General features: G+C 41.8%; 2 protein-coding genes across 8 annotated transcripts in view; one reads left to right on the plus strand and one right to left on the minus strand.

Annotated features, from left to right (window-relative positions):
- Window positions 1-9: 9 nt before the first annotated feature.
- The window catches only part of PALLD (palladin, cytoskeletal associated protein), a 213,311-nt gene continuing 201,298 nt past the window's right edge, over window positions 10-12,022 (minus strand). For 4 of the 6 annotated variants that reach the window (XM_087736095.1, XM_009474784.2, XM_087736094.1 and 1 more), the window contains 5 exons: window positions 7,178-7,310; window positions 6,014-6,221; window positions 4,550-4,715; window positions 3,516-3,649; window positions 10-2,525 (listed from right to left, as the gene is read on the minus strand). In XM_087736095.1, coding sequence (XP_087592221.1) covers window positions 2,353-2,525; window positions 3,516-3,649; window positions 4,550-4,715; window positions 6,014-6,221; window positions 7,178-7,310 — 814 coding nt within the window. In that variant the 3' untranslated portion in view covers window positions 10-2,352. Of the gene's footprint in view, window positions 2,526-3,351; window positions 3,403-3,515; window positions 3,650-4,549; window positions 4,716-6,013; window positions 6,222-7,177; window positions 7,311-12,022 lie in introns of all 6 variants that reach the window. The other 2 variants (XM_087736097.1, XM_087736098.1) reach the window with 2 other exon arrangements.
- LOC148051432 (uncharacterized) lies at window positions 2,575-11,800 on the plus strand. Of its 2 annotated transcripts, none has more exons than XR_015699615.1 (3): window positions 2,575-2,654; window positions 11,183-11,402; window positions 11,584-11,800. XR_015699615.1 is itself a non-coding variant. In XM_087736107.1 (3 exons), the coding sequence occupies exons 1-3, from the start codon at window positions 2,589-2,591 to the stop codon at window positions 11,621-11,623; spliced, it is 354 nt and encodes a 117-aa protein (XP_087592233.1). In that variant the 5' UTR covers window positions 2,581-2,588; the 3' UTR covers window positions 11,624-11,800. The 2 variants fall into 2 exon arrangements, 1 of the variants encoding a protein (XP_087592233.1); XM_087736107.1 differs by having other exon boundaries at window positions 2,581-2,654; window positions 11,556-11,800.

The following is a 12,022-nucleotide window of genomic DNA, read 5'->3' on the forward strand; positions in this document are numbered from 1 at the left end:
TGGACCATGCCCTTTACTTAGAAACCGTTCTAAGTGATGTCACATTGCAATTAGTAGACACATGAAGTAGACCCGCGTATTTTCTACCCTATTAAAAGAAAGGATCTTCAAGTACTTTTATTTGGCAGAAGTTTCTCAGAATTTATGGGTCGTGTTCCTCCGTTTTGTTTAAACAAGATTCTGGGTCACAAGCAGAAGACTGATAAATTCTAGCCATTTTTAGGTGCTGCATACAGCCCTCGTTTCACCTGTATTCATAATATTTGAAATGTCTAAATCTTACACTTGCATGCTTCTACTGAAACAGTTAATAGTCTTTACCAGAAGGAAAGCTTTCTATTTGTGTAATATTTATTGATGTTAAACCCACATGATATCAGCACAACAATCCAAAGTAACGATAATACATTTTTTTATAAATACAAATAGAAGGTGGCAAAATAATGCTAGTGAAGCTAAACAAAAAAGTAAATTAGCATGTCACAGTCGAGAAGAGTTTGGCAAATGATATGACATACTGGTTCTAGAATCGAGTCAGATTATTCCCAGATGACAGCCTATGACGTTAACCTAGATTAACGATCCCCATAACTGGTCATATCCTGCACCAGAATAGTACTACCTTATGTGCTAAAGTTTATTAGTCACTAAAAAACAAAACAAACTTTGTGTACTTACAAAGCAATACACGTATAGCAGTAATGCAATATATGGTGTACACAATTACAAAATTAAAAAAAAAAAACCCTAAGTACAGAACTTCTGAATAACTGAACTGAGATAAAAGATTTCAACACTTTTATTATAAATAATGAAAGATACCATATATGTGCTTCATATAAGGAATACAGTGTTTTCCTTTCATAGCAAAGTATCATAGCTAGTACCATCAAATGCTCATTTTTCTTGTCAGGCCTAGTAACTCTTCCCTCCCTCCCTCCCCTTCAGCTGGAAGTCATTTGGTTCTAATTTAAAACTACCCAGTCAGGTCTGACTGAGGTGGGGCTCCAGTTTGGTGTGGATTTGCCTTGCATTCTGAAAGTAGCCTTCAGGCTTTTCATCTACGGCGCACAGGCTCTTCCCATTAAAAGAGCTGTCATTGGCCTACAGCTGGGAGAAGAAAAAAATAACGTCTACCAGAGACACATGCTATGTTAAAAAGAAAAAAAAAAAAAAAAAAGGCGCAAATTTGATGTTGCTTTTGTCCATCTTCATCTTCTACTTCCTCAGATCTGCAAGCTCATCACCTGTGGTGTATACTTGTCACTTAAATTCCTATTGCAGTCTCAACCCATTTTTCACTTGCTACGCATTTCTAAAATCCTCGTACACATTACACAAGCTTTGAACAGTCGAACGTCCCATACATCCACTCCCTAGGTTTTGGCTCACCTTAGAATTTCAGATTCTCGCATGGGAGTATTACGAGGTTACAGACCGTCTGCCTTCAGGAAATCCAGAGAGCGTTTCAGCCCCGTGCCCTGTCCCCCTCCCACCCCCTGCAGGAAGCTCCTGCAGCGGGTCACGCTGGTGGCATTTTTCTCCCATCTAGTTACCAATACTTATAGTCTGGAGTAGACTGTTACTACGTGTCAGCTCTTTTTCCTCGTTATCTTGAAGAGGTTAAATTACTTATGCTTGAAGTGTCTTGGCTGTCTGTTTGTAAGTCAGCCTCCTCCTAGACGGCAAAAAGGAAAAATACGGAAGAATTTAAAATGACAGCGTTGATGTCGCTTTATAGAATTGTCCGTACTAACAGCATAAGGCAAGATATTTCTTTCATTGTAGAACAGAAAGCAGTGTGCAGAGATACAGCATTTGCTTACGTTTCTCTTGCTTGTCCCCTCCTGTTTTATTCTTACAATATTGCACTTGTTCGTTGTAGCTCTCAGAATGCATTGCCATTTTAGAACTATAGGTAACCATACATTCTAATTTTCTTTGTGATCTCATGGCCTCAAATAAAACATCTTGCACCATTAAGATTGTGTAGCATCTACTTACTGCTCATGAAGGCATGTAGTGATAAATAGTGTTCTCTTCTGAAAAATCTGTCTCTCTGATGTATTTCGGCCTTTATGGAAAGGGTTACTCGTAAGAGCTGAAGCAACTTAGGTATAAGGAACTGGTGAACGTGATTTGTTGTGCAATGTGTACATTTCTATTAATAACCTAGCTATTCTTCTAATTTGGTATAATGAATAAGGAATATATGGTTATTGTGTTTGTTGTTTATCTTTCGTACTTGAAGGTGTCTGCCTTTGCATAAAGTGACATAGGAGTATCATTGGTCAAGGCAATGGCTTTCAGTGTTTCTGCTTTGAAAGAAAACGATGGAAGCGGCCGCCGGATCTACAGATCATCGCTCTCTACCAAGCCAGGCTGCATCGTCAGGTGGACTGGATTTGCTTCAGGCTGGAAAGCTGCTTTGATGTCTAGTCCTTGGTCACAAAGTGCCGCGTATCGGCTGGCTGAGGGCCGCACCTTCTTTGGCTTGGTTGTCTGAGGTGGTTGTTGCCACTGAGCTATAGATTAAAAAGCAAAGAAAAAACGTTAGCCATCCTCAGCTGTGCAACAAAGGGTACCAGATGCACAATCAACCCTCTATAAAGGAGATACTGATTTCTGAGCAGCAGAAAACCAGTACGTCAAAGGTAAGTTTGTTTCAGTTCTTGGTGTTTTTTTTTTTTTTTTCCCCTCAGCATCTGGTTTCACCTTCAAATGTGGTAAGTAAAAACAGTAGTGTGTCTGTGGTTTTCTTACTTTGCCTTTTCGGCATCGCCTTCTACCTTTCCTTGGGTCACTGAGAAGGGTAACAGCAAGGGGTTTGTTTCTGCGCACTAACGTTACAGTGACAGGCCTGTTCAAGGGTTGGTTGTTGCATATAACAGGAAATCATCTGGTTGCCACTGCCGCCCCTCGTACGCTGAAGAATGCTGAGCCACGTCTCTAACGTGCCAGGCCCCCTGCCGCCGCCACCCCGGAAACCATCCCTCATCACTCCCATCTCTCCCCTTAATTCTTGTTATGAGACGACTGGTAAGAGATTTTGGTTTAAAAAAACATTCACTATGTAAGTGGCTGCTTCGGAACAAACTGAATAATTAAGCAGAAAGCCATAAAAACACCTACTACGCTTCTGGGAGCTGTCAGAGGTGTATTACAGACTAAGGTACGAAAGAATACAAACGGTTAGGGAAGTGCTAGCAGAGCAATAGTAATAATGATCCACAAAAATAATGTAGTCATGCCGTTATCTGTTGTTAATCAGCTATATTTAAAATACTAAGCAAAAACAGAAAGCATGCATGCTTGTTTTGCTTTAGGTATCTGAAAGATGGCGAAATGTACTTTGACAGAGCATTTGTTGTCTTGATGTGGATCGTTATTATTGAGGACAAACTATAAACAAAAGAAAGAGAGACCAATGTAAACCATTCTGCGAATAAACTGAAACTTGTAGAACTGTTGCTTTTGGGGGGATTAATGTGATCGTGAAAACTGAAGTCACTTACTATAAACATCCAACCTGGCAGTGCAAGACACAATCCCAGCCTCATTCTTGGCTGAAACGGTGTACCAACCAGCATCCTCCTTTGTAGCTCCCTGGATAAGCAGGCAGATGTAGCCGTAGTTATCCTGGTGCATGCTAAACAAAAGGAAAGTCGAAAATCACTATTGAAATTGCAAAACAGCGTAGGCTTTTTTTACACGTAAAAAGACCCAATCCAAATTACGGATTAGTTATAGTCCGCTTTCAACTAATACGGAACTTCCTCTGAAATTAGCAAGTGGAAAATAAAACCTTCAGTATGCTTGACAATTTGGCAGTTTAATATCCTGTATTGAAAACTAAGAAGCAAAAATACATAAAGTAGCTTCTCTCACGATTACAGATTAAGACATCTGAAATCTGATGTAAGTAGTAGGGACGCCAGAACTTCCCCAGAGGTTTTGGGGAAAGGATAAAAAACTTGAGGAACAAGGTACTTGAAATGCTCTTAGTTATTTAGAAGGACAGCAATAATTCATCACAGTGTCCTGTCAGTAACAAGTTCCTTTTCTGGCAACATATCATGAATTTGCTTTTAAACATGCCTACAAAATGTTATCAAATATTGAAGACAAGTTTATGGAGCTTAGAAATATTTTAAAAAGTGAATCTTAATTGCCTAACTACACAGCAGAGTTATGAATGAAGGCTTCTGCTGAGAAGCAGATAGCTTTACTTAGGAGCCTAGGTTTTCGCCAGTAAATTTCTATACATCTTAGCTCCAGAAGAGAAGAACTACTTCTCCACATGCTTCAAGTGCAAAGATAGTTGTTTACGTCCAAGGCTGGAGAACAGAACTAACATTTGAATTCTGGCTCGGCCAGCAGGCTGGCTGCAAGTTTGAGTAAATGTCATCAATTAGTACAATAACTAGTTAATATTTACGAGCTGCTCTTCACACAAAGCATTCTTAAGACCTTCCAGGTTTTCATTTGGGTTACAGGATAAATCGTCACTGAAGTTATACATGGGGAGATTATTCCAAGTCAGTCTAACCTCACTCGGTCAGTGTTGTATGTGAGTGACTCGTTCTCTTTCTTCCAAAATATCTGAGGAGAGGGCTCCCCCGAGATTCGACACTCCAGTCGCACTGGGAATCCCTCAGTCACACCTGTGTTTTGTAGCTTCTCTATAAACACAGGTGCTTTGTGTACTTCTTTAGCTGTGAAAATAAAGATTGCAGTCATGTTGACACAAGTGTATGAAAATGTAGCCTTTCTTTCAGCAATATGCTAAAAACCAATAATGAAAAATCTAACTGGCAGGAAACATAAGTGTTGTCTTCAACAACAGAAGAAAAGAGTCACATCAGTATTTTAAGAGGGAAGAAGTGAGCACTAATAGAGCTGAGTGGTGCCCCCCCCCCCCCCGCAAGAACTGAAATGTGGAGCACGAAGACCCGATAAACTGGCTGCACAACGTTTGTTAAACAGGGATCCTTCATACTCCATAGAAGGATGGGCTTTTAATTATAGAAGGAACTGCTCTGCCAGAAGGCTGGAATGGCATTAGCCTAATACGCTGTGAAACACACAAATCATGTCGTACTGGCTACCTGTTGGTAGATCTGGCTCTGCACAAATTGCCATTAAACCCCCCCGTTCCAGTAAACAGTCTGGTTTGTGGCCCCAACTGTGGCAACAGCCCTCTTTTCTTCACTGTGTGCGCAGAGGTTACTTGCCAGTCAACTTCTGCCACAACATAACATAAATGTGTCGCCTATAACTATAATATAGTTCTGTGACTGCCAGGTTTCCTTTTCCCACTGTCCTGGTTTCAGCTGGGATAGAGTTAATTTTCTTCTTAGTGGCTGGGATAGTGCTGTGTTTTGGATTTAGGATGAGAATAATGTTGATAACACACTGATGTTTTGGTTGTTGCTAAGTAGAGTTTACACCAGTCAAGGACTTTTCAGCTTCCCATGCTCTGCCAGGTGCACAGGGAGCTGGGAGGGGGCACAGCCAGGGGGGCTGACCCAGACTGGCCAAAGGGCTATGCCGTACCGTATGATGTCATGCTCAGTATATAAACTGGGGGAAGAAGAAGGAAGGGGGGGGGCGTTCGGAGTGATGGCGTTTGTCTTCCCAAGTAACTGTTATGTGTGCTGGAGCCCTGCTTTCCTGGAGATGGCTGAACACCTGCCTGCCGATGGGAAGCAGTGAATGAATCCCTTGCTTTGCTTTGCTTGTGCGCGCAGCTTTTGCTTTACCTATTAAACCGTCTTGATCTCAACCCATGAGTTTTCTCACTTTTACCCTTCCAATTCTCTCCCCCATCCCACCGGGGGGGAGTGAGCGAGCAGCTGGGTGGGGCTTAGTTGCTGGCTGGGGTTAAACCACGACAGCCACCCCCATCCCGCAACCATCTCATGTGATGGCACTTGCATTTTCCTTTTTCATGTGTCCCTTTTCATGTTACCCCTGCAGTGCTCAGCGCGGAAGCTTAGCGTGAAGATGTTACCTGCAACAATGAGCTCCAGGCTGAATGTATTTTCACCAGCTCGATTGCTGGCAATACACGTGTAGATTCCAGCATCTCTGGCTGTGACCGGTTCTATGATCAAGGAGTGTACGCCATTCTCACGCACCAACATTTTGTGAGAACTATCGGGACGAATCGGTCTTCCGTTAAGTTGCCAGCTTAGATCGGGAGTCGGTAATCCACTAACCTTAAGTGTAAACAGAATAATGGGAAAAGGTCTTAGCCGTACGAAACACTAGGAGTCCTGACTTGTTACTTCAGAGACGTTTGGTTCTGTTTGCAGGTGTACCACAAGATTTAAAGATCTAATTCTGTCCTGAATTACACATTGACTCAGTTGTATTCGTTTACCGACTTTCTGGCCAACTCCCTGAATTCCATGATGTCTTACGGGCGTGACTGAAAAAAGATCAGTGTTTAGATATGCCAGAAGCTAAATAACAATACATTGCAAAACAAAAGGCAGCGTGACACCTTTTGTCTTTTTTTTATTGTTTGCTCTTCACCTGGACTGAGAAGGTACTTCTTTCTAGATTAACTTCTTGCGGAAAAGCTGCAGACAAAAAGATGTTAGCTGACTAATTATTGAACTCTAAGTTCCATTCCACTTAGGTGTAACCTAGTGACGGCACCGCCTGCGCTAGTTAATGCTTGATCTGTGTGAACAAGTCTTGTACTTTTGAAAGCCGTGCCATTTGCTGTGGGTACCACTTGAAAACAAATAGCTTCTCCCAAATACATCAGCGAAAAGTAAACGGAAGTCATCCAAGCCTGAATTAATTCTGCTAGGCAAAGTCATAAATCAAGATTATATTGTCTGAAATCTAATGGGAGATCGAGACCCAAGTAGTAAAAGGACTTAAAATGGAGAAGCACGCTGTCTTTATAGCGTGTGCTGCTTCCCCCCACACCCCAGCATGGCTGAACTCTCAGAATCAGTTTACTCTGAGCGGTCAGGTTTGCCTGAAGCACTTTGACTGGAGGGGAGGCAAACTTTCGTTGTCAGCTTGCTCAGAAGCAGTGAGCTGAATTAACCTATCGACAGTCGCTGGAACTGCCAACAGCTTTAAAAACAAATAACATGGGTTTTGAGTCAGCTGTTGTCTGTCGCGAGGTTGCAGCTACCCTTGGCGCGATACTTGCCTTGCAGTCCATTCGGCATAGCTTTCCTTCTTGAACAGTCAGGTCTCCGGGAGCCTGCAGAAAATGAGGCCGGAAGAATCGTTCCTGAATTGGTTCATTTTCATCACCACTGTCCCTTGATCGAGATCGTGGTCTTAAAATAACATGAAATAAAGGTAAATTATTTTTTTTTCTCTGCTAAATCAGAAGAACCATCATCCCTTATAAGACTGCTTTAAATTTTAAATCACTTCTCTGACCTAGACCATAGTCACTCCATATTTACACACACATCCTGGTAGCATTTGGCTCAGACTGAGTTAATTATGACACTGTACTTACTAATTACTCTCATTTCATTCACGTGTTGTGGCAAAATAGGATCTAGAAAACAATCTTGCTACAGAATAATTGCTTGTAATAATCATTTATTTATACATGATCGTATTTTTGTTTCCAGTTAGTCTTTAAATCACTGAAATACAAATAAGTCGGGCCTTAGCCTATAGCTGCAGTTCCCTGTTTCTAGTGTCCTGTGGGTTTAATCCCTTCGCTGTTGCCGATTACAGAGGAAAGTGCACGTACCGTTCCTTAATTATGTTTACCTTTCAGAAAATAATAGCAGCTAAAAGCTAACTCATCTCAGTTGAGAAGAGACTTTCTCGTCAGATTAATTTTTATTTTTCATCTTCTCTTGTTCTGCACTGCTGAAGACCATAGGGAAAATTCTGTGGATTGAAGTGCTGTGGATAATTAGTCCTCATTTAACAGGTGTTTTGTTTGAGATAGTCTTGGACATTTGCAAAGCCACCAAACTGTGGTGTCAAAACACTGAGAACTTCAGTTGTGAGCAACAGGCAGGAAAAATTCGGTCATTAAATTGTTCTTCATAAAGGTACTGTAAACAATTTAATAAAAAAGGAAGGAAAAAACTCCTGTCCCCTGAAACAGCATCAATCACTTTTAAGCTTCCACGATATCATTTAATCCATTTTCAGCATTGGCTATTCTTGCCTGTTACTTTAACCTATCAAATCTTTTTCTAAGTGGTTCCTCGTTTTAACTGGATTTTTTTTTCCCAATTGAAATTAGCATCATTCCATTTACGTGCTTTAGTAATCAAAGAAACTTGTAATTGAAACAGAATTTTAGATCAGTTTTTGTCCTTGCCTGATCAGCTCCAGTGGATTCCATTCTGGAGCCGACTGCTGCCTACAGTAACCTCTGCTGCAGCGAAGGGGAGCTCCTCACAGGTCCTCCTGCATAACTTGTGTCGATGACGCCTTACAGTGAAGGTCTCTTTTCTGAATTCCATTTTCTCTTAACTTTTGCCAGTGTTGCCAATTTGGCCAGTGTCTGCAGTATGCGTCCTGCAGTATACGTGGCTATACTGCAGTTTCTACTGTCCAGGGCTGTTTCTTTAGGTTAAAATAATTCATAACAAAAAAAAAAAAAGCTTAAAACCCCCAACAGTGACATTTGGAAAACACGATGCTGTACTACTGTACGGAAGATAAACGCTCTAGCTGCACACTCTGTTCCACTGAGGTTAAGTTTAATGAGGCTTGCTTCAATTTGGTTTATTTTGTCCTCTGTCGTTGCCCTTCTCTCTGTTATTGCTCTGTCCGAATTCTGACCAGTCATCACTTTTGCTACAGTATTGTCTGTCATAACTAGATACATCTTGACTTTTTATTGATCATCACAGGCTTCCCACAGCTATAACTAAAGGCAAGTGTGTGTGTGTGAAATCTAGCTTATTATATATAATAATTATATATAATCATACTGCTTATTAGTGTCAGAATGGATACTGAAGTGGGGAAGACAGACGGACATCTCTGCGCCTGCTAAAAGCTTACGTAACCCTTCAGGTGCCTAAATCCAGGTCTTAAGCACCCAAGTTGTTTTGCCACTTGAACGTGCCTAAAGCTACTTCAGTAGCCCCTGCGTTACAGCTCACGAGCAACGCTAAGCTCTAGCTGGCGAGTTCCTAGCTGTTTCTGCAGGCATACGTGCCTCATGCATGCAGCTGGGATGGAAGATGGGTGGTAATAAAGTGTACTCGTATCTTTTGTCTAATTTTTATCTAATTGGTTCTGCACGACCAGCTAGAAGTGCTGGTATGTAGTCAAGCGAGTGCTACACCGTGCAAGCAACCCAGGCAAAATCTGCCTGCGTCGTATTTACATGCATCCTGTTTAGAGGCATAAAAAGGCAGCACTGGTCGAAACTGGGGAAAAAATTTACACCAACTGAAATGGAAAACGAAAAGGTTAGGAGTTTGTGACCAAAGATGTTTCTTTCTGATAGTATGCTCTTGAATCGTGAAAACTAAGTTTTCAAGTTACACATTTGAAAGGAAACCTAAATCAGCATGCTGTTCAGTCCAGAGTCAGAAATAAATCATGCATTTCTTTTTACCTCTTTGTAAATTTACCTCTGAAATTGCAGGCTACTTTCAAGCCTTTACCTTGAGAGGTGAAACTAGGGTTATTTTAATTCTAAAACATTTTGTGGTTTTAAAGAAATAATGAATCGAGCAGAGCCAAGTACTTCAGATGTCTAGGAATGACCAACTGCAATAGACTGGAATACCCTTGGATTAGTTGTGGGTTCTCTGGAGTTGTGATGTGGGCATCAAATTGCAGAGATCAGTTTCAGCAGCACTGACATCGGGTACTAAATGCGTCCAGGGGAGACTCCATGGGTCGGGGTGACACAATGCACTTGGAATTTCGGTGAGCAAGAGGCTGGGGAAGACTTTATGACTGACCATATGATAATGATCGCTAATTTGGGATAAAGGAGATTAAGTTCAAATTAATCCTCTAACTGAGAGCAGGGGCAATAGGAATATTTATTTTTTAAATCTTCCTTAAATCTCGTGCATATTAAGATGATTTATTTGTGCACCACAAAACAGCTTACGTGCTACAGTGTTGAGCGCCATGGCGTCTAAGGGATTGAGCTCAAGCTTTGTACACGTCAGATGGTTCAAAATTCCCCCCCTCCCCCCCCCCGCCAAAGTAATGCTAAGAAGGTAATGTTTGCAAGCTAAGCAAATTTCAGAAAAATACATTAAAAATGAAATAACAACTACAAAGTGTTTTAAAATGTCTGTGACATAGTGAAGGTGACAAAAACCAGAGTTCTGCCAGAACACATTCTGTAAGGGATTAAAAATACCTCAGGAAAAAGCCTGTCAACAGTGCAACAAGTCATAAAGTTCATTAAGCTAATAATTACACTTGTAAAAAAAAAAAAAAAAAAGTTTTGTTGCTCTCAAGCAGAAAAGCTTATAGAAATAATACTGGAATGCCACAGGAGTATTACTTATCCAAAGTATATGGCAATATACGTGACACGTACTGTAGCCTATGGGGGAGCACAATACTGTGGTATGTTACGCCTGAAAAGCCGGTGGTGGGAGTCTGTCCTAGGAAGGTTTTACCTGCTCAAATTTCATCAGTCCCAGGGAGAACTGGATGGCGGGAGCAGTGGGAAATGTCACTAAACAGAAATAGTATTGTCCTGAATGCTGAGCAGGAACAGACCTTCCGTAAGCAAACATACCAGGAGGAGCCCTTCACGTATGGTAATTTTACAGGAAATAAGAATCCGCAATGATTGCCCTAATTTCAATTAAACTGCTATGTTAAATTGCTATAGTGGCTGCCTGAGTGCTTGTCTCAGTTAGAAAATAAAATACCGTCTGTAAGCGGCCTCAGACTTCGACTGCATTTGGAGAGACTGAAGAAAGAGCCTCCCCCGTTCTTACCGAGGGTTCTGCCCCCGGCAGAGAGAGAGACCCCCCCCTTTTATCCTTCGGAAAGATGCGAAGCGTCAGCTGCTCACTGCTCTCTTGCCCAGGCCTACCGTCCTTTCTCCCGTCCCTGTTTTTAAAGATGTTTCCCCTTTCTCGCCCTGTGTGCACTGACTAATTCAGCTGAAACCTGACTCTTCCTGGCAGCTTTTCCCTTCAGGGATTAACACAGACTTGTCATTTTTGCCTGTTGTTTGCAGGTGTCCAGGGCCTTGCTTACTGTACGCCAAATGGGCCCAGCGGTTTTGGGCGGTTGTGACGCTGCAGCGACAGCAGGACGTTCCCCTGCAGGAGCAGCCAGAGCTTTGGGTGTAACAGGGCTGCACGGGAAGCGCTGGAGGGGGAGCTGGGGGCGCGCCGCAGCGAGAGACGCTGGGAAGTGCTCTCAGGACTGCGGGAAGCCCAATCTGTTCCATGCGGGTAAGGTCTTTTAAACAACCAACATCGCTTCCTGGTACTTTCTAGTTATCAGAGGGGGGAAGAGAGCCTGTCTCGCATGCAGCAGCTCTGCCGTACCTACTGCTACCACTACTAATGGTTACGGGAATCATTTCTTTGTTGCCCATTGGCTAGGTAATTACATCTGCTCTGTACGTTACAGCTGGACAATACTGAGATTCTGTGGCCGTTGCGACCACTAAGCAAAACACGTGCCTCATCGCAGCAGAAACCGGAACCAGAGCCCTCAGACTCCCTTGAAAGCAGTTCTGTTTGGGTAACCAAAATGTATTTTTTTGTATCATCTAAAGCTGTCTAAGCTGTGCTAAATAGCCTCATAAATGCTTTGGGTAAGGAAAAAAAAAGTATTTGAAGGGAGAATTCCCTTATATGGTCCAAAAACATAAACTAAAGCTTTGTATGTGAATAATTGTAAACTCACCAAAGATAAGTTTAATACTTCATTTCTGACTCATAATTCCTTATAAGAACCTGAACTGAAATAACTGAAATACTAAAATATTTCTAATGTAAATCCAATAAACTTCTTTGGCCTGCAGTTATTTCTGCTGTTTCTTTAAATGCATACTTATTAAAAGCTG

This window comes from Nipponia nippon, unplaced genomic scaffold, assembly GCF_047370975.1.
Source record: "Nipponia nippon isolate SJK-2023a ecotype South Korea unplaced genomic scaffold, ASM4737097v1 scaffold_6, whole genome shotgun sequence".
NCBI classification, from domain to species: Eukaryota; Metazoa; Chordata; class Aves; order Pelecaniformes; family Threskiornithidae; genus Nipponia; species Nipponia nippon.